This window comes from Ciona intestinalis, chromosome 3 (genome assembly GCF_000224145.3).
Source record: "Ciona intestinalis chromosome 3, KH, whole genome shotgun sequence".
NCBI lineage: Eukaryota > Metazoa > Chordata > Ascidiacea > Phlebobranchia > Cionidae > Ciona > Ciona intestinalis.
The window spans coordinates 294,348-317,750 of NC_020168.2; the positions used below are offsets into that span (position 1 = coordinate 294,348).

General features: G+C 41.5%; 1 protein-coding gene across 5 annotated transcripts in view; it reads left to right on the forward strand.

The window, feature by feature from the left end:
• The first annotated feature begins 5,882 nt into the window (after positions 1-5,882).
• atbf (transcription factor ATBF) overlaps positions 5,883-23,403 on the forward strand; it is a 28,840-nt gene continuing 11,319 nt past the window's right edge. Inside the window, exons 1-14 of one of the 5 annotated variants that reach the window (XM_026833553.1) lie at positions 5,883-6,302; positions 6,514-6,664; positions 6,876-7,032; positions 7,482-7,598; positions 16,967-17,416; positions 17,570-17,650; positions 17,848-17,984; positions 18,329-18,452; positions 18,954-19,157; positions 19,426-19,732; positions 20,123-20,343; positions 20,828-21,013; positions 21,125-21,337; positions 23,013-23,147. In XM_026833553.1, coding sequence (XP_026689354.1) covers positions 5,966-6,302; positions 6,514-6,664; positions 6,876-7,032; positions 7,482-7,598; positions 16,967-17,416; positions 17,570-17,650; positions 17,848-17,984; positions 18,329-18,452; positions 18,954-19,157; positions 19,426-19,732; positions 20,123-20,343; positions 20,828-21,013; positions 21,125-21,337; positions 23,013-23,147 — 2,820 coding nt within the window. In that variant the 5' untranslated portion in view covers positions 5,883-5,965. The remainder of the gene's footprint in view (positions 6,303-6,513; positions 6,665-6,875; positions 7,033-7,481; positions 7,599-16,966; positions 17,417-17,569; positions 17,651-17,847; positions 17,985-18,328; positions 18,453-18,953; positions 19,158-19,425; positions 19,733-20,122; positions 20,344-20,827; positions 21,014-21,124; positions 21,338-23,012; positions 23,148-23,403) is intronic. The other 4 variants (XR_003395734.1, XR_003395735.1, XR_003395736.1 and 1 more) reach the window with 4 other exon arrangements.

Consider the following 23,403-nt stretch of genomic DNA (forward strand, 5'->3'; position numbering starts at 1 on the left):
TACTAATTACCAAACCCACTGTATTATAACATTAACGCAACGAAAATAGATACAATGTAGAGTATTGTGAGGTAAGATGGGACGGGCACCTTTAGCACATAATATCCAAATATTCTGATCGTGTTTTAAACAATTAACAACGGTCTACGGTACCCGTTAGGACACGGTTGTAAAAAAAATTTAAAGTTCTTTGTTAACTGTCAAATGGAACGAGAAAAAAAAGAATAAAACGGTGTCCCGTCTTCCCCACTCTACTATATATACCAGTCTTGTTAAGTCACAGACATGCTCACGATTCGGATGACACCCAACATACATCATTAGTGTCTTCCGGTTTTCGTTGAAATTTATATTAAGAAATTGAGCTTCAAAGCGAGTAACGGGTATTGGTTACATAGGATTGATCGTACTTGAAATGCCACGAATGGTCCGTTACACTCAATCTATTCTCAACGTGACTCCACCGTCGCCGTATAAATGTGTTGTCGTCGTGACATAGTAAAAATAAGGATTTTTTGTCTCCTTCAAACGGGGGAATCCAGAAGTTGTTTTTCACAAATACGTGGTTAATGCTGTGACTGTTTAATAGGTGGGAGAATGGGACACCTTTAGCACATAATATCAAAATATTTTGATCGTGTTTTAAACAATTAACTACGGTCTATAAGAGTTTTGAAATTACTGTTTTATAGACCTTTGAATACTCTTTGTTTACTACCAAATGGGACGAGAAAATAGAATCAACATGTGTCCCATCTTTCCCCACCCTACTATACGTTTAGTTGTTTGCTAGGATTAGGATTTCGCACTTGATCGCAACATTTGTGAAAATAAATTAAAATCAACTTGATATTGATAAACACAGCCCTATAAACTTCACCCAACATCAAAGCATTTTTCCCACTGAGGTTTCCTCCAGGAAATCGAAACCCCGCTGGTTTCGCTGCTTGGCGCGAAATATAATTCCATGAATTATTATTCGTAATTCTGCGAAGTGCTTCAATTAACCGTTTACGATATGGTCTTAAAATTGCTCGCTGTCGCCCGACTTAATGGAACCGTTGGGTGGTCCATTATGTGCTCACAGTGCGCAATTATTCGGCCGCGGACGCTCCAGTGTTTGCGGTTATGTGTTTTTATTTGGCTGACAATTTCCATTCCGAAAACAATTGTAGGCGACGACGATTACTGGGTTAAATTGGTCTCTTTTCGGTAAAAGGGCTTCAAGTCGAACAGGAATTGCGCCAAATGCCATTCCGAATCGGCCAGCTAACGGGAATGTTGGCATCTCGCTTGTTACACTGTGGGTTACATACATGCCACGGTGTAAACATTGAATAATATTAGCAATAACAAATTTCGCATTAGCGTAATTACCTTATCAAGTGAACGTATATGCTGCCAACATACACCTAGTTTATATTTATCGTTCAATACAACTTTAAAGGAATCAACCATGTTGTTATCTTTGCTGCTAAACAAAGCCAAGAGGAGAAAAATTGTTTTGAATTCCTTGAATTGAAACACAAAGAAAAGCTCGGTAACGTGCCCGCGTTCGTTATTAACTGGCGCAATTAAATAATTTCCGTTAAGGCCGAACCCAAATAGCATAACGGTAAATGGACGCATTGAAAATATTATTCTGATACTTTACGTCGTCGCTTCTCAATTAAAGACACCACCAGTGTTTCCGAAGAATTTTCTTTTCCATTATTCCACCGTCTGTATGACTGACTAACTAGATGACTGAGAACACTGGGCCAGTAATCTTTCAATTAATTCCTCTGGAAAAACAGAGCTAAATCGGACGGTGGTGGGAAAATATTTTGATAAGACTGATTTATTCAATCCGTACCGAACTATATTGTTGCCGATTTTCAAAGTGTTTGTTTAATTTCACAGAAAAGTTTTACAACCGTCTGATTAACTGTGGTTGGTGCAGTCAATTTCCGTATACAGTAAAATGATTCAACGGTTTTCAATTAGTTTTACATTGTAGAAACGTAGTGAGTATATATAGTAGGGTGGGGCAAGACGGGACACCTTTAGCACATAATATCCAAATAGCCTGATCGTGTTTTAAACAATTAACAACGGTCTATGGGGGTCGTGAGAATACGGTTTTACAATTATTTGATGTTCTTTGATTACTATTAAATGGAAGAAGAAAGTAAAGTAAAAATATGTCCCATCTCCCCATCTACTGTATACTTGGTGTATTAAAGGTTACAGCGAGGTCAACATCGCCTAGTCATTGTGAAGGTTCCTTTACCGTTGCTCCCATGTTGACACAGGCCACGTTCAATTCCAGTCCATTCCAGTCTCGCAGCACTGCCAAGGAACCTATTTACGTTGCGATCGTTCATTAGGTGCAGATGAAGGTGGTTGACAGGCGGTTATTTCACCATGTGAACGCACGAGTGCCGTTCAATGAGAGCAGGAGGAACTAATTGTGCACGTACCTCCGCTAAGCTTTGTCTAAGCGAGTGAGATTATCCCGGTCGCCATGGCAACGTGATGCCGACGAATATTTCGCTTTGTCTTGGGATGAACAATGGCACACGCTTGATTAAACAACGTTTCGTGGATTTGCGTTTGATTGCTGACTTCGAGACGGTGCATGATCATTACGCGTCGTGACTCGTGTACTTACACCCGTTTACGACTCGTTTCCGCCAATTTTTCCGGTTTATTTTTAACCTTCGCTTTTCGCCGCAATCTGGTTTCTTCACAGCAAAACAACTGTTTCTTTTAAATGTTGATATCGGGGGCGAATATGTTACGACAACACATCGCTTTTGAAGCGCCGCTCATGTGTTTATACTTGTGATTACAAGCCGAGTTGTTTTTTGCTTGTTCAGACTTGTTCCCGCTAATATCGCCCACTTTTAATTTCTCACTAATGTTAGTTTGATCCCACCCGGATTACGGGTCGGCGGGACAAAGCGAGCGCGTTCCTTTGCCAGATAAACGCGTAGCAGGATGTAGAATGGCCCAGCTTATCTCAGTCCCATTGTCGTGCTGTATGACGGGGCTCGTAAACTCTTAATTGCTCCACTCTGTTTACACACCGGACTTGATGCAGAATGAGCCCGAAGTCTCATTAATAATACCGAGTGCTGCCATGCGAGAAAGTGAAAACTCAATCCCCGGAACGTAACGAGCTTAATGCGCGAAACAGGGAACATGCACAACAGACATAAATGCTGCGTCTATAAAATAAAATGATTCATCAAAACTTTATTTTCGCAATTCCTTATGCTGGTAATGTGTTTAACATTTTAACAAAACACTGAAAAACAACAGTAAAGTATTTTTACAATCATTTTTAACCGGTCCATTTTTTAAAAAAATCTTGTTAATAAAACAATATTTCATCTCCATTTAGATTCTTTAAGTGTTGACCCCAAGTAACAAAAGCCTTTAAAAACATTTTCATCTGGAAGCACTGAGAATCTCGACACCACTCCAGTGAATACCCTGGAAACTTTCGCTCGAACCCGAGATTAAAATCTAAGTTTTCGTGACGCCATACGGAATTAGGAAAGTGACCGAAAAATCGCAGCCGCCCTTTGTTAGTCGCGTTCAATCGCGATTAATAAGCGATCGGGCCGCCGGTTCTCACCCCCCTCCCCCCAGATCGTCGCTACATTTCCTCGTTTGGTTTTACGCGGTCCAGATTGGAGTTTTTAAGCAAACAATGCTCGATTGTGACGAAATAATTGAGTATCGCGACTCGGCGCGCCGTCGCTACGAACTATTTAAGATTACTTGAAAGTTTATAATGGATTCCCCTAAAAGTGCTGCGCGGATCGTTCGAGATTATACCGACATGAAAGGGATCGCCGATTCCCAGCGATACATACGTCATAATTAAAGACACAACAGTTGGCACATTTTTTCGAGAATGCCATTGTTGGCAGCTTTCTGGGGTATGGTCTGTGGATAGATAGCGCCGAGAAATTGGAAGGAAGGAGATAAGATGTGTCGGAAACTTTCTCAAGTTTTAACAGCATTAAATACCATTCGGGAGCGAAAGATGTCTCGAAAATTAGGCAGGTGGAAATGGACAATATACCAGTGTCACGAAAGAAGAGATCTCCCGTGGATTCAACTGTGAACGGTTGCAATCAAGCGAGCGTCTCTCCCACTCCTCCTATTGCAAGTGTTTCTTTCCTTCTCTTGGGCTAATTTAGCCGTTCCGCAGTGTTAGCGTTGCGCCTATTCCACGAGGGCGAAATTAATGAGTTGAAAACGGAGATAATAAGCAGGCCTTGGCCCCTTTCTCTCGCGCCAACATTATTCCATGATTTAGCGCCGTTTCCAGTTCGAATAATATTGGCTTGGCTGTTGGTTAGCTGCGCAAGAGGCGTTAATAGCGCGGACAAGGTTAAATGAATAATTAATTAGAAAGGTGTTTAGTTTGTCTCTAAGGCTTAACGTGCTATTTCTAGGTAGGTAAAAGTATATTGACGTGAGATAAATTTAAATTTATTAGTTATATGTTGCAACACGTTTACCGTGAAAAGCAAACACAAATTGTTTGCTTCGTGATATAGGTTTGTAACTACTCGACAGCAAGCTTTGGTGTACTTCGCAGTTCGAACATCAGCATTACATATTTCTTTTAGCGCTATAGCAGCGTTTTCGCTGTAATTTGTTCTGACTTTACGTAGACCAGCCCCTGGGGAAGCTCGCCTTATAGATTTTCATTTATCTCCAATTAGTTGCGGCACCCATGGGACACCAAGCCGTCACTACATCGAACAAAGGCCTTAAAATCGCCTCGGAATTCGTTTTACGCAAAGTTGCCGATTAAGTGCAGCTACTGGGGGATTATTCCGACCCCCAACCGTCGCTGTGGGAACAGGATTGCGGACGGCAGTGTTTACCAATAATTTTAACGCCTTAGTGATGCCATTCATTTTTAGTAACAGACGTGTCGTTTATCTCAGTCACCATCAGCGTTTTTCTGCGAATATTTTTGTTCTAAAATCCGCCTTTACACAATTTATTCGTTCCCGCTCGTTCTACGGCAGATTCAATTTGCTTAATCGTAAAGTTTACCATTATTTAAAATAGGACAATGGCCAATTTAAAATGCGAACGAAGCTCTCGAGCTAAACTTTACAATCTTTCACCAATTGTCGGCTCTTCGCAATTTTCCTCGTTACCGAATTTATTTCCGCCAATCCGGTGACGAAACCGTTTTCTTCATTTATAATTAACAAATGGCCTCGCGGACGTTTACAGTTTTACGAGATTTCAACAAAAACCGCTGAGTCTTATTTTTATTGCTTCGCGCGGGAGAAGGTCGTTGTTTAATCAATATCTGCCAAAGCTTTTATCTTCTCGTTAAACCAAATTAACAATCGCGGTTTGTGAGCAATTTGCAAAAATTATTCAATAGTTTCCAACCTTTACTGGTTTAATACCCTTTTCTGGTTCAAAGCTGCCCAGTGTACCTCCTATACCGAGTTATTCAGGTCCGGTCGTAAAGTCGGATTAATTATTCGCCCAGCAATTATTACCCGGGTGATTGCTCGCCCATATTGTCATCTAACCCAGCCGTGTTTGACTTCGACAGCTTGCACACCACCATTCCACGTCATTCCTTTGTTACGTCACTGATTGTTCCGGGTTAATTGTTTGATTTCGTGCTCTTTCGACTCACCTTTAACGATCTGGATATGTTTGTTTTCCTACTTTCCATTAAAACGGAGCGACTGCTGCTCCCCTGATTACTGTGATCAGTCACACATGAAAGTTTATATCGTCTGTTACAGCCCTCTATTGTACGTAACGCAGTCATGCGAGGTTTACTGTATATTATGCTCAGTGTAGCCGCCACTTTCTATCAATTTTAATCGATCGTTCTATTTGTCCAGGCGCGCGCTTATTTCAACCCAGCAGGAATTTAAATACTCAGATTAGGAAATTCTAGTTTAAATGAAATGATCTGAACATGCTTTCGCGCACTGAGGATCGCAAACCAACCACCCCGGATCGCTTGCAGACGATGGACGACTCCTTCAGCCACGACAGCGAGCAATCAAAAAGTGATCAGTTGTTCTGTGGTGATATCAAGTCCATAAACGGCGGTTCAACATTGGTAGTACACTCCTATGGTACAGCCGACACCACACAACCCAACGAGACAGCAAACAACTCCAACAATAACAATTCCGTACGAAACATACAACGCGTGGCGGAAAACGATTGCGGAAACTCGATCCCTAACTTTCTTACGTTCGTCAGTGACGTAACGCAATCACGTGACAAAGATAATGACGTCATCAAAGGTAATCTATATTGTGAAATATATATTGTTTCTATGTTACGCGTGGCGCTATATACCGAATGTACTCAGTTGGCGCGACCCTTTTTGTCTGTATACATACATGTGTCAGAAGTGGGATTCGAACCCAAACGTTCGGAGACCAGAACATCATAGCAAACAAAAGCATTTTCATATACTTCCGTGAATGTTTCAAAATCATGATTCCCAAACAGATCTGGATCGTCAAGCGCCAGGAGTTCAAAACTTTAAAGTTCACACGCTGTCGGTTGATTCAGAAAAAAGCGGAAATAAGACGATATTGCAGCAACTACAACATGCATTGGCATGTGAGGACAACAATACGAACCAACCCCACCACAAAAGGTTCGTTTATGACTTTCACTTCGTTCAATTGCATGTCAATGGCTGACTACACCCATAAGCGCAGCATAAGAATTTAGCATTTCCCAAAACAAAAAGATTGTTGAATGTTAAAAATTCCGATGAGAGCGTGAACCCTTGTGGGCCAGATGTCACGTCGAGGTCTACGTTGAATCCGTGTCCAGATTCCGGTGTTTTAATTAAAAAATTCCAGGTACCCTTGCCAACCAATTCTCATGTGCCTGCCCTGCCGAGTTACCTTCGCCCGCCATTCGTCCTTCGTTGATCACGTCATAAGGGAACATGACGTCATACCTAATGAAGCGGAACGGACGCTACTCGCTCTAAGTCACGTGTCCGCAGTACTACAGGTGGGAAATACGAAATATGGGAAACAATGAAAAACTTGCTTATCTTCGCATGGCGGGGCAACAACAGTCGTTATAGCACGGGTGTTCTGTTTCATAGACCTTTTGTCTGCCTATGGTTTACCATGCATGTAACTTGTTTATCTTCTCATGGAGGGGCAACGACATACGTTTTATTACAGGTTACCGCATATGTAACTTTGTGGGTTAGTTACTGCACATGTAACTTTGTGGGTTATTATTTTTTAGTGTTTTTTGATAAGCTTTTGGCTAGAGGAAGCCCTGCTAAACCACTTTGCCACGTCGCCGGAAATTCATCCGTGTTATGAATCGCGTATTACGTTTCCAATTTTCAGTTTAGCCTTTCGATCCGTGTATTAAACTCGCAAACTATAAAACGTGTCTGTGTATTTATGTTAGATGTATTAATTTAAAATCGTCGTCTATTTTAGAAAATCACAGAGGATCAATCAATGGTTTGTTTTTTGGAGCCTGTTACTTCCGCAGAAGAAATATCGGTTGTAAAAATAAATGACTTCGAAGAAAATGAGAATTTAGTTGAACACAAGGTTTGTTTATTCTTTTTATTTCGTAGAACCTGAAAAGCTTTGATAAAATTATGTTACTATTTCGTGGAAACTATAGGCAAAGCTATAAAGTGCATTGAAAGTAATTAAAACCACCAGCTTTGTGCTTGAAATGCTGTTTAAATATAAAATTAAACGTTTACAAGTCACCAGTATTACATTAAACATGGAAGCGACAATCAAATCTTTAATTAAGTGATGATCCTGTGTTATAATGTATAGGGTCTGAAAAACATTGTGGGGACATAGCTTGGTGATTTGGGTGACTAAACCCACCGTTCCCCCCCCCCATGCATCTTCCGTGATCCTTTCTAATTATATGCTTAACGAATTCGTCATGCGCTGTTGATTACGTTAATTGGTTTACGGTCGCAGTTGAGCGCGTACATGCAGTTAGTCTGGTTATAACTCATCTAATTGAGATGAAACACACCCTAGATACGTTAAACGGGTGCCTAATCCTCGCCAGGCATAGGCTGCTGGACGCCTAAGTTTGTTAACCACCGCACCTCGGCCTTGTTTTACACAATGCACGGGCAAACGGACATGTTTTACATAACCGCACTCTTGCGTGGCGAACCGACCGTTTTTGGCCCAATCCCCTGCAATTTATTTGATGCACTTTGTCGGCTGCGTGCTCAATTAGGCCTGATAGTAATTTAATTACGATAGCCGCCTGTTTACCTTTCTGCTTCTATCCGTATAAATTATTCATGTTTGATCGCGTCCAGCGTTTGAGGACAAATCATTTGACAAAGGTTTTACCTTCAACAATCCAAATGAGCGCAATTTAACCAGTAAAGTAACTCCGGGCGAGTATCTTACCACGACCATAATAAAAAACGTTTTTTGTGTAATTATCTTACAACCGAGTGAACTGCTCGTTATTGCTGGTGTGAACATTTCTATCATCGGTTATTTGGAACTATTAATCAGACAATTCTTCCTGTCGTTCTGCCGGCCGGACCTGCGAGCTCCACAGAAAGCCAGTTCCCATAATAATTAAACTGGCCGCTCTATTATTAGGATCAGATACGGTGCGCGTGGGACTGGGACTCAATCAGGCCGCTGTTTCACGCCGGCTCAATTGCATCGAATGCTTCCGGAACACAGCCGTTTAATAAGCAATATATTCATCAGTCGGCAAGCGAGGCTCCGCCGCTTCGTGGCCGGTTATCACGCTTGGAATAAGCGATGGGAAATACTGAGAATTCGTCGCCTTCTCCTTTCCACGGCCCGGTGGATTCCCTGTTACACCGGCAGAGTATATTTCGTTGGATCGACGCCGGTAAAGACTGTTCAGAGCTTCCGTGAGAAACCTTACTGTTTCCGCATCGTTGTGTAAACGGGCTTCGAATTAAAGTTTCGTGTTATAGCCATCGGTTACGCAGTGGTTGCAACAATTATACGGAAACAGTGATTTGCAGAACATAGTTATTCGCTAGTTATTGAGTTGTAGTTCCCAGGACCTGGTTCCTGTTCGTTAGTACGCGAATCATATTTCCGGGCTCATTACATGTTCGTTCAGCACCTAACTGACTGTACAGGATGGTCACTTATCATCGCTTGTAATCAGGTCGCTTATATTTTGGTTGTCGGTGCTCTGTACTGAGTCATCGTGTTATGTGTTGCTTAAAAAGTGGGCTAACTTGATCATAATATAACATTAGGGTGTTACGTTTCCGGGATTAGTTTATGTCCACCAAAGCAAACAGATGAGTTGTGTATTTTATCATTTCCAGTCGGTGGAGTTCTTCAAAATCAGCGGTTCCACGTGCGGTTTCGTTTATTCCAGAGGCGGCTTTGATTTGGCAGGTACTTTAGTTGTCTCTGTCCCTTTGCAGTTAAATAACCATTGCGAGAGAGCGCAAAACTTGCAACACAAAAGATAGAGTTCATTCGATGCAGCCTCCCTATGGAAAAGTCGGTTTATTAGCGCGATTAAATTAAGCAGGGGGCGTGGGAAAGCCGTTCAAATACTCGCTAATTGACACTTCCCTTTTCACGAGCAATTTTCTCCGGTTTCGGCTGCAGACAGTCAAGTGCTTCGTCCAATGCTGAGCGCTGGACTTCGAAACGAGTTGTACATGCAGACTTAAAGTTTATTGCGCTTTTTAATGTTGACCAATAATATTTGCCAGGCACGTAGCAGAAACAATAATTTAAAGTTAATAACATTTTGAACAGACAAGGTCTCCCGTGAGTTAATTTTCTAGGCCGACTAACCGCATGAAGTACTGTCGTATTTGACATCATGCCACTCGCAATGTGACGTAATTATTAGGAATGAATGTCTATTATTTTGTTGTTTACTCAATCAAACATTATTATGAGTCATAAATTGTGTTATTCTGTCGCATGTTTACTTATTTGGTCTGTTTATTGAATTTAAAGTTTAAGTGGTCGTATATATTATCGTATGTGAGCCAAAATTAACTACGATTAGATGGCAAACATCTTGTTGACAGCTTAAAGGTGTTGATGTATCATAGAAACAAAATATATCGAGAAACGTCTTTCATTGATTTTATCTCAAGGTAATTTCGAGCAGTTAAAATCCCGCTGGGTGTTGTGTTTCATTTCCAAGTTTGCCGGAGAAATTAGCGTTATGTTACCCCGTGTTTTTTAAACTCTCGACCACCTAATCGCTATCGTGGTTGTATATGCCTGTTACCGCTTCGTAAGTGGACCTGATAATGACTCCCAATTTTCGTGTTTCGAGGCCAAAAGACGTAATCCGTAAATCGAACAATAGAGGTTCATTCAAAACTGAATAAGTCATTCACAGTCCAAATATACCTTTGTATTTCGCCCAGAAATTTTCTCCCGATTCCGAAATATTCCCAATTACCCCTCAGTCGAAAGCAACATTTTAACGTTTTAACCAATAATTCCTAAGAAATCCTTTCCGCAGCTATTAATGCTCCCAAGAAGTTCTTAATAAACTGAACAAACCCAGGCCAATATTTTGACCCCAGCAACACCTGCTTGCTGCAGACGCTGGTAATTTTTGCACTCAATAATTTAGCGATGCCTAATGACTGTGGTTAGCAGCATTCCGCGTGACCAGCCTTTTATTCAAGGTGTGACTTGTGCTAATTTTAATCATGGTGTCTATATAGGAATTCTTAGTAATGTCAACTGACCGATTTAAATGCGTTGGTTACCCTTGCGTGAACCTAAGTCGGAATTAGCAAGTTTTATTTAGTACAGTATTTAAACGAGCTTGTTAAACAGCCATCAATAATAAATGGCATTTCTCGATATTGTGCCTTGGGCATAATTGTTTGTTAGCTCTATCGTAATTGTAAATTAATAATTAACCGAGAAATAACATGATCTTTTTAATTTTGAATGCAAAACTTGATTAAGTGCATTGAGAATGCCTGGCGAGCCACATTTTGTCGGTTAAACCATTCCTTCCCTGGGTGTTGCAACACTACGTAACAAGATGACGTCATTAAACCGCAAAATGTTGTGAGTGATACCCATGTCGCATTGTGACGTCATAGAGTCCCCGGAGATTAGAGATTTTACAGATTTAATTTACGAAGTTTTTTGTTTGTCAGTCCTAGCTAAACGTTAAGTTGCACAAGTCGCGAGGTGGCGTGCTATTTAACACTTTGCTATTTTTAGGCAAAATAGTCGCCAATATCAGGGTTCAAACAGTCAAATTGAGCAACACTGGTAATTTTCCCTACACGTCAACGTTTCTCATTTAATTGGAGTTTGTGCCCAATATTTGTCGTTAGCCATCCGAAACGGGTGACATTGTCTCCTTCAATTACAGCTTATTACTCGCCCCCTTTTGCTACGACTCCTTGATTGTTATCAGACCCATTTAATAAGCCAACTCCTAATTCTTTCCCGGTCGCAATACATCGGGTATGAGTCAGTAATAAACGCGTCCGCTCACCCCGCCGCCATTTTCCTCAATGCGCTTGGAATTAATTTTTAATTCGTTTTCGTCGCTTTCTTTATCTAAAGGCGGTAACCGAGTGAAATTTACCGCCTACGTCATCGCCCTTTGCCAGTTCGATAAAGCAAGATATTCCACGGAACATGTTTACTCTCAAACTCTGGCGACCATTTCACCGATTCTGATAAGTTAGCGGGCCTGCGGTAATTATTTTCGCCCGGGTGTTTTGTTACCAGTAATGACGCGCGGTCTCTCGCTTTAATGTCGCTTTTTTCACTCATATTTTCACTCCCCCTATGACTCTTTCTCTTTTTTCATCTCCCCCTCATTAAATTATAGAGTGGCTTAATTACGGGAGGGCGACTTCTTCCCAACCTTTCGCCTGACACGACAATGTTTCGAAGATCTCGCCCGAAACTTTATTTGGCTGAGTGCGCGTCGCTGCCCGGAACGAAAACGTTTTCCTTCGAGCGAACGATTTATTCAGTTAATATTGCGACACTCTGATTGATATATCGGACATTCCCAGCAAATTATGTCAGTGAGTGTCAGCCAGCCAGCTAATAGAATGACTTGAAGTATATTGTTTAAAAGTTGGAGGCAAACTGATAAAAGTTCTGTTAATTGTTGTTCAATACTTGTTAAACTATGGTGATGCTTGGTTAGCACGTGGCGCGATGAGAATAATTAGGAAGTAGATTTCATGTGTGCTAGGTTGGGGTGAAATGGTGAATGGTTTTATTCTTTTTTATCGTCCCATTTGGTAGTAAAAAGGAATATTTTTTGGGTTATTCAAACGCGTTCTCAAGGCTCCAAAATACCGTTGTTAAAAACGTGATTAAGAAGTATATGGGATATTGTGCTTACAGTATCCATCCTACCCCGCTGTGCTATATATTGAGTGTTCTGTTTTAACAACGCTTATTAAACAATCCGAAACGCAAAACAAGAAGGTATTTATACTTTAAGGGAGTAATAAGTGACAGAAGTGGAATTCAATCGTAATAATTCGACGAACAGCCATGTTACTAGTTTGCTGAGCCAAGGAATTGTTTAAAATTTCTTTGTATCTGAATATTTTGGCACAAAGACTTTTTCCAAAAACTTTGAAGATTTTTAATTAAAGGGGTTTATTTATGTGCCACGTTTACCACGTAGAGCAACAGGTTATTACTCCTACATTTAAGAAGTTTATTTTTATCATACCAATATGGTAGCTTACTGTTTCCACATCCAGAGTTGGGCGTATAGTGGATGCGATTTTTATTTAGTTAAATTTTTTAGTCTGGTTTACAAAAAAATATTTGTTTTGTATTAATTGTGTTTCGAAATATTGGCTTATATACGCGGGTGGTTGTTGGCGAAAACGTTAGCAAACTTTTAGCCGATTCTCATTGGCGCAGTGTTTCTTACTCTATGGCGTATAATGTGATTTCGCGCGGATTTCCTAAGTGAACGAACTTAGTGCTCGCTATTGTCTAAGTTAATCTCAAACCAATTTAAATTCGGCATTCTTTCATTCGCCAGACCGCCCCCCTTTGTTCCCCTACAAAGTCGAACAGTGGGCCGTCTCCTGTTAACGAAGCAATTACGATCAGTCGACCCCTTTCGTCTTATCTATGTGTGTTAGCGAAGTTAGAGGATTGACCCAATTGTTAATATTAATCGCATCAAAGACGGTGTAGCACTGTCGTAATCAATCCTACCGAATCCACAAGACTAAAGTAACCCGCAACCCCCACGATCAAAGTAGTGTGCATTATTTTTAGCCGACCGGCGTTAAATTTATTCGGTGAATTGCCCTCTAGCATTAGAACACTGACGCCCGGTTGATTCTGTTTGTTTTGATGCGCGTCTGATGTAGCCTTAAACAACCACCTTTTGCTCGATAATGTGTCCAACCTTTAACACTCTCGGGGACATACCAACTTTTAAACGACTTCCGATTCGTTGAATCCTAAATCATAACACTACGCTTTGCGCAGAAAGTTTCTACGCTTTGCGCAGAAAGTTGTTAAGTTTATAACCGGCACAGCTGGAATTTGGAATTCAATTTATTCCGAACAAAACGTGCCTTAAATATAAAACGCTCGGTGGCGCTAAAGAACTACTTGGCGAATTTTTCGAATATAATTTTCCTCAATAACCTTGTACTTGGGAACCAGCTAAGAATTATCCGATCCATTTTCACCAATCGAATTAAATTATAATAACTCATCTTTTTCGGGGCGCAAATGTGATCAGGCACCTCTATTACACGTCCCGTGAAAACTATAATGTTTGCATTGATTTTATCAGGCCCAGGTGTTACCCGGACGGCCTATTACGTTATACAGAGTGTGACTCGTTTGAAGGCATCACTTAATTGCGCTCCCACACACCAGTACGTTAACGCCACACAGTCATCGAGGTCTGTATTTGCTTTTAATTCCACCGCAATAATGAGAAACGAGCGATTCCGATCTGCCAGGAACCCTTTTAATTTATAACAACAAACAAACCCGCTCGGGAGCCGTCAGCTTGAAATAATAGCAATTATCAACGCTCGTTAGCCACGGGCTCGTGCTGACCAATTTTATTTGAATTTTACCCTATTAACCTCGCGCCAAACAGCCTGCGTGGCTTAACGGCGTCACCTTTCAATATCGCGGAAACACTGCTCCATGCCTTGATCAAAACTGCTTAATTTCTCGCCTGGTTATACTGCGCTAGTTTACAGAGCGCGCGGCGGATAGCGATTTTATGGCTGTCCGCTCGTAAATATTTCGCTTCCACTAAAGGGGCGATCTGTCACTCACGTTTTAACTTTAATTAACTCGGTTTCCTGAAACATATCAGCCATGCTTGTCGACACAATCACGTTAAAGGTTCATCAGAGAAATTTTGATGTTTTTCAACGGAGTTCAAGAAGCCGGGTCGTAGGTCTCCCCCCTTCCGGGTTTTATAATTAGTTATTTGATTAAGTTACTCGCCTGTCCGGATTAACCGGTTATGCAATTCAAGCATCCGCATTTAGCGTTGGCAACGTCACCAGATGTTATGCCTTTATTCAAACTTGATGTTATTACCAATAGAAATACACAGATATATAACTCCTGTGACGCGCGTCTATTAAATCACTCCATGTTTCGAAACTTCTCCGTTTATTCCAAGCACGTCCCCCGCCGTGTCTTCGTTCACACTCCCAAGCTTTCGTCGCGTGTTTCTTCATCCTCCGTCATTCCGCTCATTACGATTCTTCCGCCACCCCCACAGTTAATCGAGTTATCGCCTCGCATCGCTACGGGCGGCTTATTATTATCCCGCGCCGTGAACAATCAGCTTTAATTCACTTTTCTTTTTCGTCAATATTTCCCGGGGTCAGATGGCCCACCCGACCCCCCATCTCAGCGATATTGCAGCTAAACCAATTAAGTTGATTTCCCTCTAATGTGGCAGCGCCAAAAGGCCATATAATTGCCTTTGGCTTAAATTGATTAGGACAAAAAAGGAATCCAAACTCAATCCGCTGCCCCAGTTAGCCGTCTCTTCATAATTTTAGGCTTCAAACGTTCGATGAAACTGCCTGGTTATATCAGGAGCGGCATACTGTCACTGCTGCTTAACTAGATTAGAAAAAGTTCCTAGCGAAGGCAGAGTAATACCTGTAAATTGCATTTTCCCAATTAAATTTTAGCCGCCGCGCAGAAATTTAATACCTTGAAAATATTCCACGAATCTCGCCATATTAAATTAAGTTCAGGTCGATTGGCTTTAACCTAATGAATCAGGGCCTATGCTGTCAACTTTTGAATATTATTAATTTCCCGTTGCTCGCTAATTAACCCAGCCCTGATCGGATCGACCGAGGAATAGGAGCAGTAATTAGTCGGTCTTATTCTCACCTCGGTTCGCAACGATTTACGCAGTACTTACAACCGGCCGCGCGGATCGCTGTGAACTGCTGAGTTTAATGGCTCTTTATTCATAGAATCACCTCCACTGTTATTATTAGCGCCCTTAGTTTCGTCTAATGTGTCTCTCAGGGCTAATTAGCGCGCGAGGTTAGTGTTTTCAAGCGAGCTGCTATTGTACCATGCGTTACCAGGTCTCTACGTTCACTGTGAGGACTTTGCGTTTGGTACAGTTTGAATTTGCAATTTAAAATTAAGTTGTTTAGAGCAGTTTAGAAGGTCGGGTGGAAAGCGTGGATCTCTTTTCACACCAAGATATCTCTATCAAGTGTATACGGGGCATAGATTGAGGCGCGCCTTGTTAGCTTTATGATGTCATAGTTTTTGGAGTCGCTTGAGTGGTCTTAGTATTCAGATGGGTCTTATTAAGAGGTGACTAATTGAATGTAGATTTAGTGAGAACTTCCGTAGCTTGCTGGTGTATCCAGAATGCCATGTATTCACTCGCTTCTAAATGTGTGCGATTCAATTAAGCTATAGCTGGTGTTTCCTGTATAATTACACGGTGCCTTTGATTAGCATTCACCGTCCTAAATAGCCCGGGAGGTTGGCAGATGTCGTTTCCTTCGTTTTTACAGCAGTTAAATCGCGAAAGCGTGACGTCAGCGCGAAAAGCGTTTTATTTTGGAACTCCCAGGCGTATGAGAAGCGGCCAACAGTGACCTGTAGACATTAATATGCGCGCTGGAAAAAGGCGGCGGTTCCGTCAACAAATATTAATCACTCAGCCTCCTTCGCTAATTATCATCGTGGCGATAACATGCGCCGCCGTAACGACAGATTGCCCTTATAGTTCCCCGTCTATTACGCATAGTATGGCATATGGGCAACGTGCCGCCGCCGTTTTTAGGCTCGCTTATGGACGGTTTCGCAAATATGAGCTCACTAATTGAAATTAACTGCTTGGTTTTGCGCCAAGGGCAAAGCGATAAGGTAATTCAGTTACCATAAATGGAGCGTCAAGCAGGCAGTTTTAAATTAAAATTCAAAAAAGGTGAGAAAATTAGAAAAGGTCAGATTTAAAACAAGTCCGATTTCCAGGAAATATAAAAAAAGATAAATATGAGTTAGAATTATGTTCGGTGTTCTTGTATTTACTATCACTTACACGGTGGCGTGTTTAACTTACATTCCAGCATGTGTTGAACCTACTTCCAATTACTCGGCGTGCGCGCATACTTTAATAAGCCCTCCAACCTTCATGTAAGGAAGGTCCGGGGATAAGGTCGGGTAAAGGTTTCGCTTCATGTGGCCACTGGTAATGCAATTTCTATGTGAACGCAATGGGCTTCTAATTCGCAATCTAATTTCGATTCCATTGCGTGCATTAATTGCCGTGGGCGCCTTTCCAGTTGCTCTTTCAATTAGTTCGAGTTAACAGCCTCAGTTTCTTTGATATCTCTTCTAATCTTGGTTATTTCGGGCACTTGATTATGACCTCGTGCGCGACGTATTAAAACCATCGAATTGCTTTTCAGGGAGATAGTTATAGCGGAACGAACAAGCTTGAAAGTTTATCTCCCGGTGAATCTGAATCTGTAACTTCTAAGAACCCGAAGACAAGTAAGGAAGACTTGCCATCCACCACTAACCCCAACATTTCAGCCGGTTGTACCAACCCACCGACGACTCCAAGCGATAATGCGAAAAGTGAATCTGCTTTGGATCTTTCCCATACCGTGACGTCATCTCAAAGTATCGCTACGTCATCACGCATCGTGATGTCATTCGCTGTCGCTTCTCCCACCCCCATAAGCGTGCATACGTCACCCTCTACGTCACGCAGTGAGCTGTTCATTAACAGCGTAATACGAGATGTTCCAGATTTCCACGACCAAAAGCGTTGTGACGTCACGGAGGGCACTGTGACGTCACTTTCCGGTGCCGGGAATTCCCCCGAAAGAAGAATGTCCGATATCGAAGCCAAAGTAAGTAGTAAATAGATTTTAACTGAGATACATTTGAGGTTTATCTTATATCGCATAGTCCTTGTCGAAGATTTTTTTCAAATTTGGCCAATCACCCCAACACCCACACTGCTGCATATTTTAGTTTTTTCTATCTTAATGTTTTTTTTTCAGCATTCTATGACGTCACCATCACCCAAGTCAACGAACGTCATAGCTACGTATCAAAGTTCCCACGTTCACTCGCCATCGTCGGTAAGCTAAAGTTCAAACTGCCTAAAATATTCTGTTACTTCTACTACCTGGCACAATGTAAAAACTTCTTTCAAACGTAGTGCATTTCCAACGTTTCGTCTGCTATCTTACAAGAAACCAGACGTTTTTTCACACCAGAAGATCCGTTGAACGATTATTTACATAAAAACATCTAACTAAACCAGTATTACAATTAGCAGATAATGAATTCCGGTGGAAACGAGTTAATGAACACATCTTCAACTGATTCGATGTTTCCAATGTCTCTTTTCCAATCCAGGAACTCATGCAAAACGCTCAAGTGTCCCAAATGCAATTGGCATTATAAGTACAGGTATTGATCGGAATGACTGTCTTTTAACATATCATATAGTATATAGTAGGGCAGGCTGAAGATGGGGAAATATTTTCGTTCTGTTTGAGAGTAAACAAAGAATAATCAAAGAATTAAAAAACACGATCATAATGTTGATATACTGAGTGCTAAAGGTGTCCCATCTTCCCCCTCTACTATATGCTTATAACTTGAAATAGTTTGTGTATGGCGATTACTGTTCAATAAATGTTAAAACCTTGAGCTAATATTTATCTATGCTACGAATCGATGATTAATTTAACCAACGGTCATTTACTAAGGTCTAAATCGACAATAGCCAACTCTTTCATATTTCCTGCCAGGCAAACTTTAGAGGCGCATATGAAAGAAAAACACCTTGAAGACACGACTGACTGTGGATATTGCAACTCGAACCAACCCCATCCTCGCCTATCGAGGGGAGAGAGTTACTCATGTGGATATAAGGTGATTGTTTAAGCAACAAAATTGCGATTCGCAAACTTAAGTTTGCTGCCAAGTCTGTTTGACGGTTAAGACATACAGAGACCACGCGGATTAGATTGTTTGACATTAATTAAGGTTTGGTCGTCTGCAAATATTTATGTTAAAACAAGATGGATAAGAGTTTGATTAAAATTCTCCGTGTTTTATCGTCAAGTAAGTGCTATGGTGTATATGTTAATTCTTGACTCGTATTCAGTATTTGCAACTGTAGCCATCTCGAGACTCAATCTCGAATATATTTTTAATCACGCGTAGCCCGTGTGGGAATTGTTAATTATGGATTACCTCGAAATTTAGCGGTTGCTTTATTAGCGACAAGAAACAGCTGTCACCGGTTTCGTTCTATGTTTATTTGCCTTTAGGCAAGCAATATATTAACGATTTCCGAAATTGGTGTGTAGTGGTAACTGAATAGTAAGCTTTAGATGGGAAATATAGTGATGATAAAACTTGTAATTACAGCCGTTCAAGTGTACGGTATGCAACTACTCGACGACAACGAAAGGCAACCTAAGCATCCATATGCAGTCTGATAAACATCTTTACAACGCAAGATCCCTACAGCACAGACAAGAGGGAATTCGGCAAGGGGTCGCTACGTCAACTTATTACGTACCAAGACCCCAGACACGTGACGATTCACCATCCGTAGACGAAGTTGCAAAGGTAGCGTATGGTTGGTTGTAAAGACTAATAATATATAGAGCTGTGGGGTTAGATGGATACCGTAAGCACATTACATCTCATTTTATTGTGTTTTTAACATTTAACAACTTTCTGTTAGAGTCGCGGGGATAAGGTTATATAGTTCTGTAAATATTCTTCGTTTAATACAAAGTGGGACGACAAAGGTAAATGTACCGTCTTACCCCTGCCTAATATACGTAATTTGTTTTTTAAACGATATGAAATTTAAACGATATTATATGCATAGTTCCAGCAAGGATCCTTAAACCGTTCGATCTCCCCGACTCAAAACCGACAAAGTCCGTTAGCGGACTCGAAGTCATCAAGTCAGAATCGTCGTCGACGATCCTCCAGTCGATCCGGTCAAGAGATTCAGTCAAAATCCTCCCATGGACGCAGGGAGTCGGGGTCCGGAAACAAGTGGAGATGCGACGTATGTGGGTACGAGACGAGCATCGCACGGAATCTTCGCATTCATATGACGAGTGAGAAACATGCACAGAATGTGGCGCTCATGGAGAGAGGTTTGCTGGGAATTTCTCGAGGAGAACAAGGTTAGTTTAACAACTGCTTCTTGTGCCGAATTATTGCTTTAACGAAACTGTAAGCATTGTGACTTTGTGTATGTTTGGGTAGGCCGGGCTTAGTTAAATTACTGCTTTAAAAAATGTTTTGGAAAAAAGTACTGAAACGTTGGTATGAATAAAATTAACTTATTTATACTCGCGTGGCGGGTTATAATGACAGTCGTTATAACGCAGGTGTTTCGTTTCATACACCTCGTGTCCGATTACGAGTTGCCACGTGTGTAACTTTGCGGGGAAATGATTATTTTTTATTTTTTATTTTTTTACCGTATGTCTGTCAATATAGACAATTCATAAAGTACCACTTGGTTGGGTCAATGGTGTATATTTGAACTAATCCAATTTCCTTTCGCATAGAGAGTCGCAACGATCGCGGAAAACCTAATTCTGCAATGGTCCCATCTTCACCTATGGGTCTCATGGAATATTATGCGGCCGCCTTCAAGAATCTCCGCGAGCACGTGGGAGATGCAGGTGAAGGAGCTGATCACATAAGGAACGCCCAAGCTGAGTATCTTCAACAACAATTACTCATCTCACAGCAACAACAGTTGTTTCTTGCACAACAGTACCAGCAGGTATGTGGAATATTCAGAAACTAAAAATTAGTTTCACCAACTTGTACACCAATGGAAATTCACACACCTCGTGCCCGCTTACAAATTACCGCGTGTGTAACTTTGAGGGTGATTTTAGGATTTTGTGTTGCTGAAAAAGACGAATATTTCCCAAGCATTCTGGGGTATTGTTGTTGTCAGTCTATTTTCGTCGTCGCTACCTCTGGCCTAGCAAATGCAGAGTAAGATAATGGAACTTGCGGGTGTGATTAGAATACCCATTAACACGTTATTTCAGGCTAATGTATAGTTTTATCAGAATATAATCTCCTGCGGTTGTTTTTTTAATATGAGTTAATTGATTGAGCCTATATCAGCCACCCTAATCAACGATAATGTAACAGCCACATACTGAGGTTGTATGCGAGTTATGGCCGCACCTCGAAAAGGCTTATCAGTGAGACTGAAAACGCTGGGAAAGTGAAATGAAGGTTGTTTTTCATAGGTAATGATGGCAGCTGCTGCATCAAGTATACAACAGAAGCTAGCCTCGGCGCAGTCATCTGAAGCGGACACAAATACTCGGCATTCGGTACAAAAGCAAGTCGAACCAGAACCTGCACGCCAAAGTCCCATGTGGAACCGAATACTCAACTCGTTGGAAGAAAACAACGGAAGGAGCACCTTATCTGTAAGTTAAAGTTCGTACTGTGGTGCCATGCAGGCACTGTTATAGCTACAAGCCACATTCGGTAAACACTTAAAACATTCCACTTGTTGGAGAGCTATTAATAATGTTTAGTTTTTAAAGGGTCGCTCCGGTGAAGTAACGTCGTCAAAGTTATTTTCCTGCGGTTTGTGTGGAATTTTCGGCTGCGACGACTTGATCGATCTCGAACGTCATCTTAGGAAGACACGGCACTGTGACGTCATAAACGATGTGGGATCCAGCGAGTGGGTAACGAGAAGTCCCCGGGAAGGGTTCGTCTGCAAGCTCTGCAAATATGCAACACCGGTGTGTATTCAATGATCTTCTAATTTGTTCTTAGTGGGTGAGGTGCTGAACTGCGGCACGCCATGGGGCCTGAGATTTATACTAGAGTTGCCCTGTTACCCCCAATTCCAAGATCTTGGTATTTTTTTAGCACATCTAGGCTACAGCATGGTTAACTTAAATAGCAGAGCACGTTGGTATGCAGCTGATAAACTAACTAATTACTTTGCCATTTGCAAACCAATCTCCTTAATCAGCGTTTGTATACCACACCACGTTAAACCGCCTACATGGTTTTTCTCTCTGTATAAGTGTGTTTGCCTGATGGACACGCACCGGCTAACAGCCTGTCAATTCAAACGATTTTAGGTTAATGGCGCCATTTCTTTGTAAACATGGCGAACTGGGTGTGTGGCCCGGTGCTGTGAAAATCCGGCCTGTTGGCGGTCGAGGCTTTTAGTGTGACAAGCTCGGGCGCTTAATTAACGCGCTAATTGACGCAGCCCCACTTGCAAGCGACCTTTCTGTGGTTTTTCACCTCTTTTAGCGACGCCAAGGCACAGACCGCGCTTTCACGTACATAGCATCGGGAATTGTAATCAGCTGCGAAAGTGGCCGCGAAGTTACCGACCGAAGATAACAAAAATAAACTTGCTTTTTTATCTCGACATGTATTTAGCAGTGGCAGGTAAAGCCGCCACAACCGCAGCCTATACTTGCTGATAAGATGTCGATCAGTTTCGTTGCAACTGAAGAACCAGGCTTTAAGCGGAAACTGTTGGGCTAATCAGTATTCTGTGTTGTGCCCGTGCCTGCGGCGGCGTCAGTTAATTAGTTTGGTTCATACAGGTTTATAATGACAATTAGTAACGCCTAATCAACAATTTCCCCTCCAAGGCGCATGGCATCGTTGACATACCGTGCGGGTGCTTCGATTACAACTTCACATCACGACGCAATCGCATGACCGTTTTGTCCAAGCCAATTTAGAACGAAGCTGAAATCCATTTTCATGCTTGCCGATGTTGCCAATGGTGTAGCATTCCATGTAGCGCGTTTAAATATAATGTCAAACAAATCTGATAAGCGACTCGCCGTAATACATAAATACAAGCACTCTCTACGTGCTGCTGCATTCCTTAAGCTAGTAAACACGAGTTACTAATTCGCAGCAATTAGCTGAGAACCTGCTGACGACAGTTGACGGACATGAGTAAAGCAAACACGTCAAATCTTCCACTCAAAGCGCCCTTTATTCAACCGCTTTACTCAGCGATCAATTCATTTCGTTGTTGAATAAGCAATTAGTCAAAAAATCACTCCCGCGTATTGCGATTGGCGTTAGCGTTACCGCACAAGCCCGCTTGAATGTAATTAAATTCCAGAGAGCCACCGGTTTTAATTTTAAAATTAATTACTCGTCCGCCATTGATTTACAGAAGCAGTACCTCGGGTTTAATTATTAGTCCGCTTCGTTTAATTAAGGTTTCATACGTGAGCGAATTGCGATTATTAAAATGTGTCGAATTCGCTCCGGAACTTAAGGAACTTGAAAACTTGATAACAACATTGCGACTGATTATCAGCCAAACCAAGTAACTAATGAAATTCAATATCCATCGACATTTCTCGTTTTTATCTTGTCTCGACCAACTCAACCTTGAATATTGGTTAAATAACTTTGAAATAATTTCAGCTCAAAACCAACTTCAATCTGCACTGCAAGACCGAGAAGCACACGTCGAAACTTAACCTTATCGCTCATGTAAGAGAAGGCGGCAGCATCACTGAATGGATGATCCCATATATTGTTTCCGGGGACATAACACAGGTAAGAGCGTTTAAAAAATGTACTTGGTCAAATTGAGGAATTTAACTAATTTATTCTCGCGTGGTGGGGCAACGACAGTATAACACGGGTGTTCTGTGTCATACACTTTGTGCCCGCTTACGAGTTGCCACGTACGAAACTTTTTAAGTGATTATTTTTTATGTATGGCTGATAATTTGTAGAACCCATGAGGAACCATCGAGTTTAAGCAGTTGGGTGTCTTGACCAGGGATAGCAGTATCGAGCCTTGAACCCG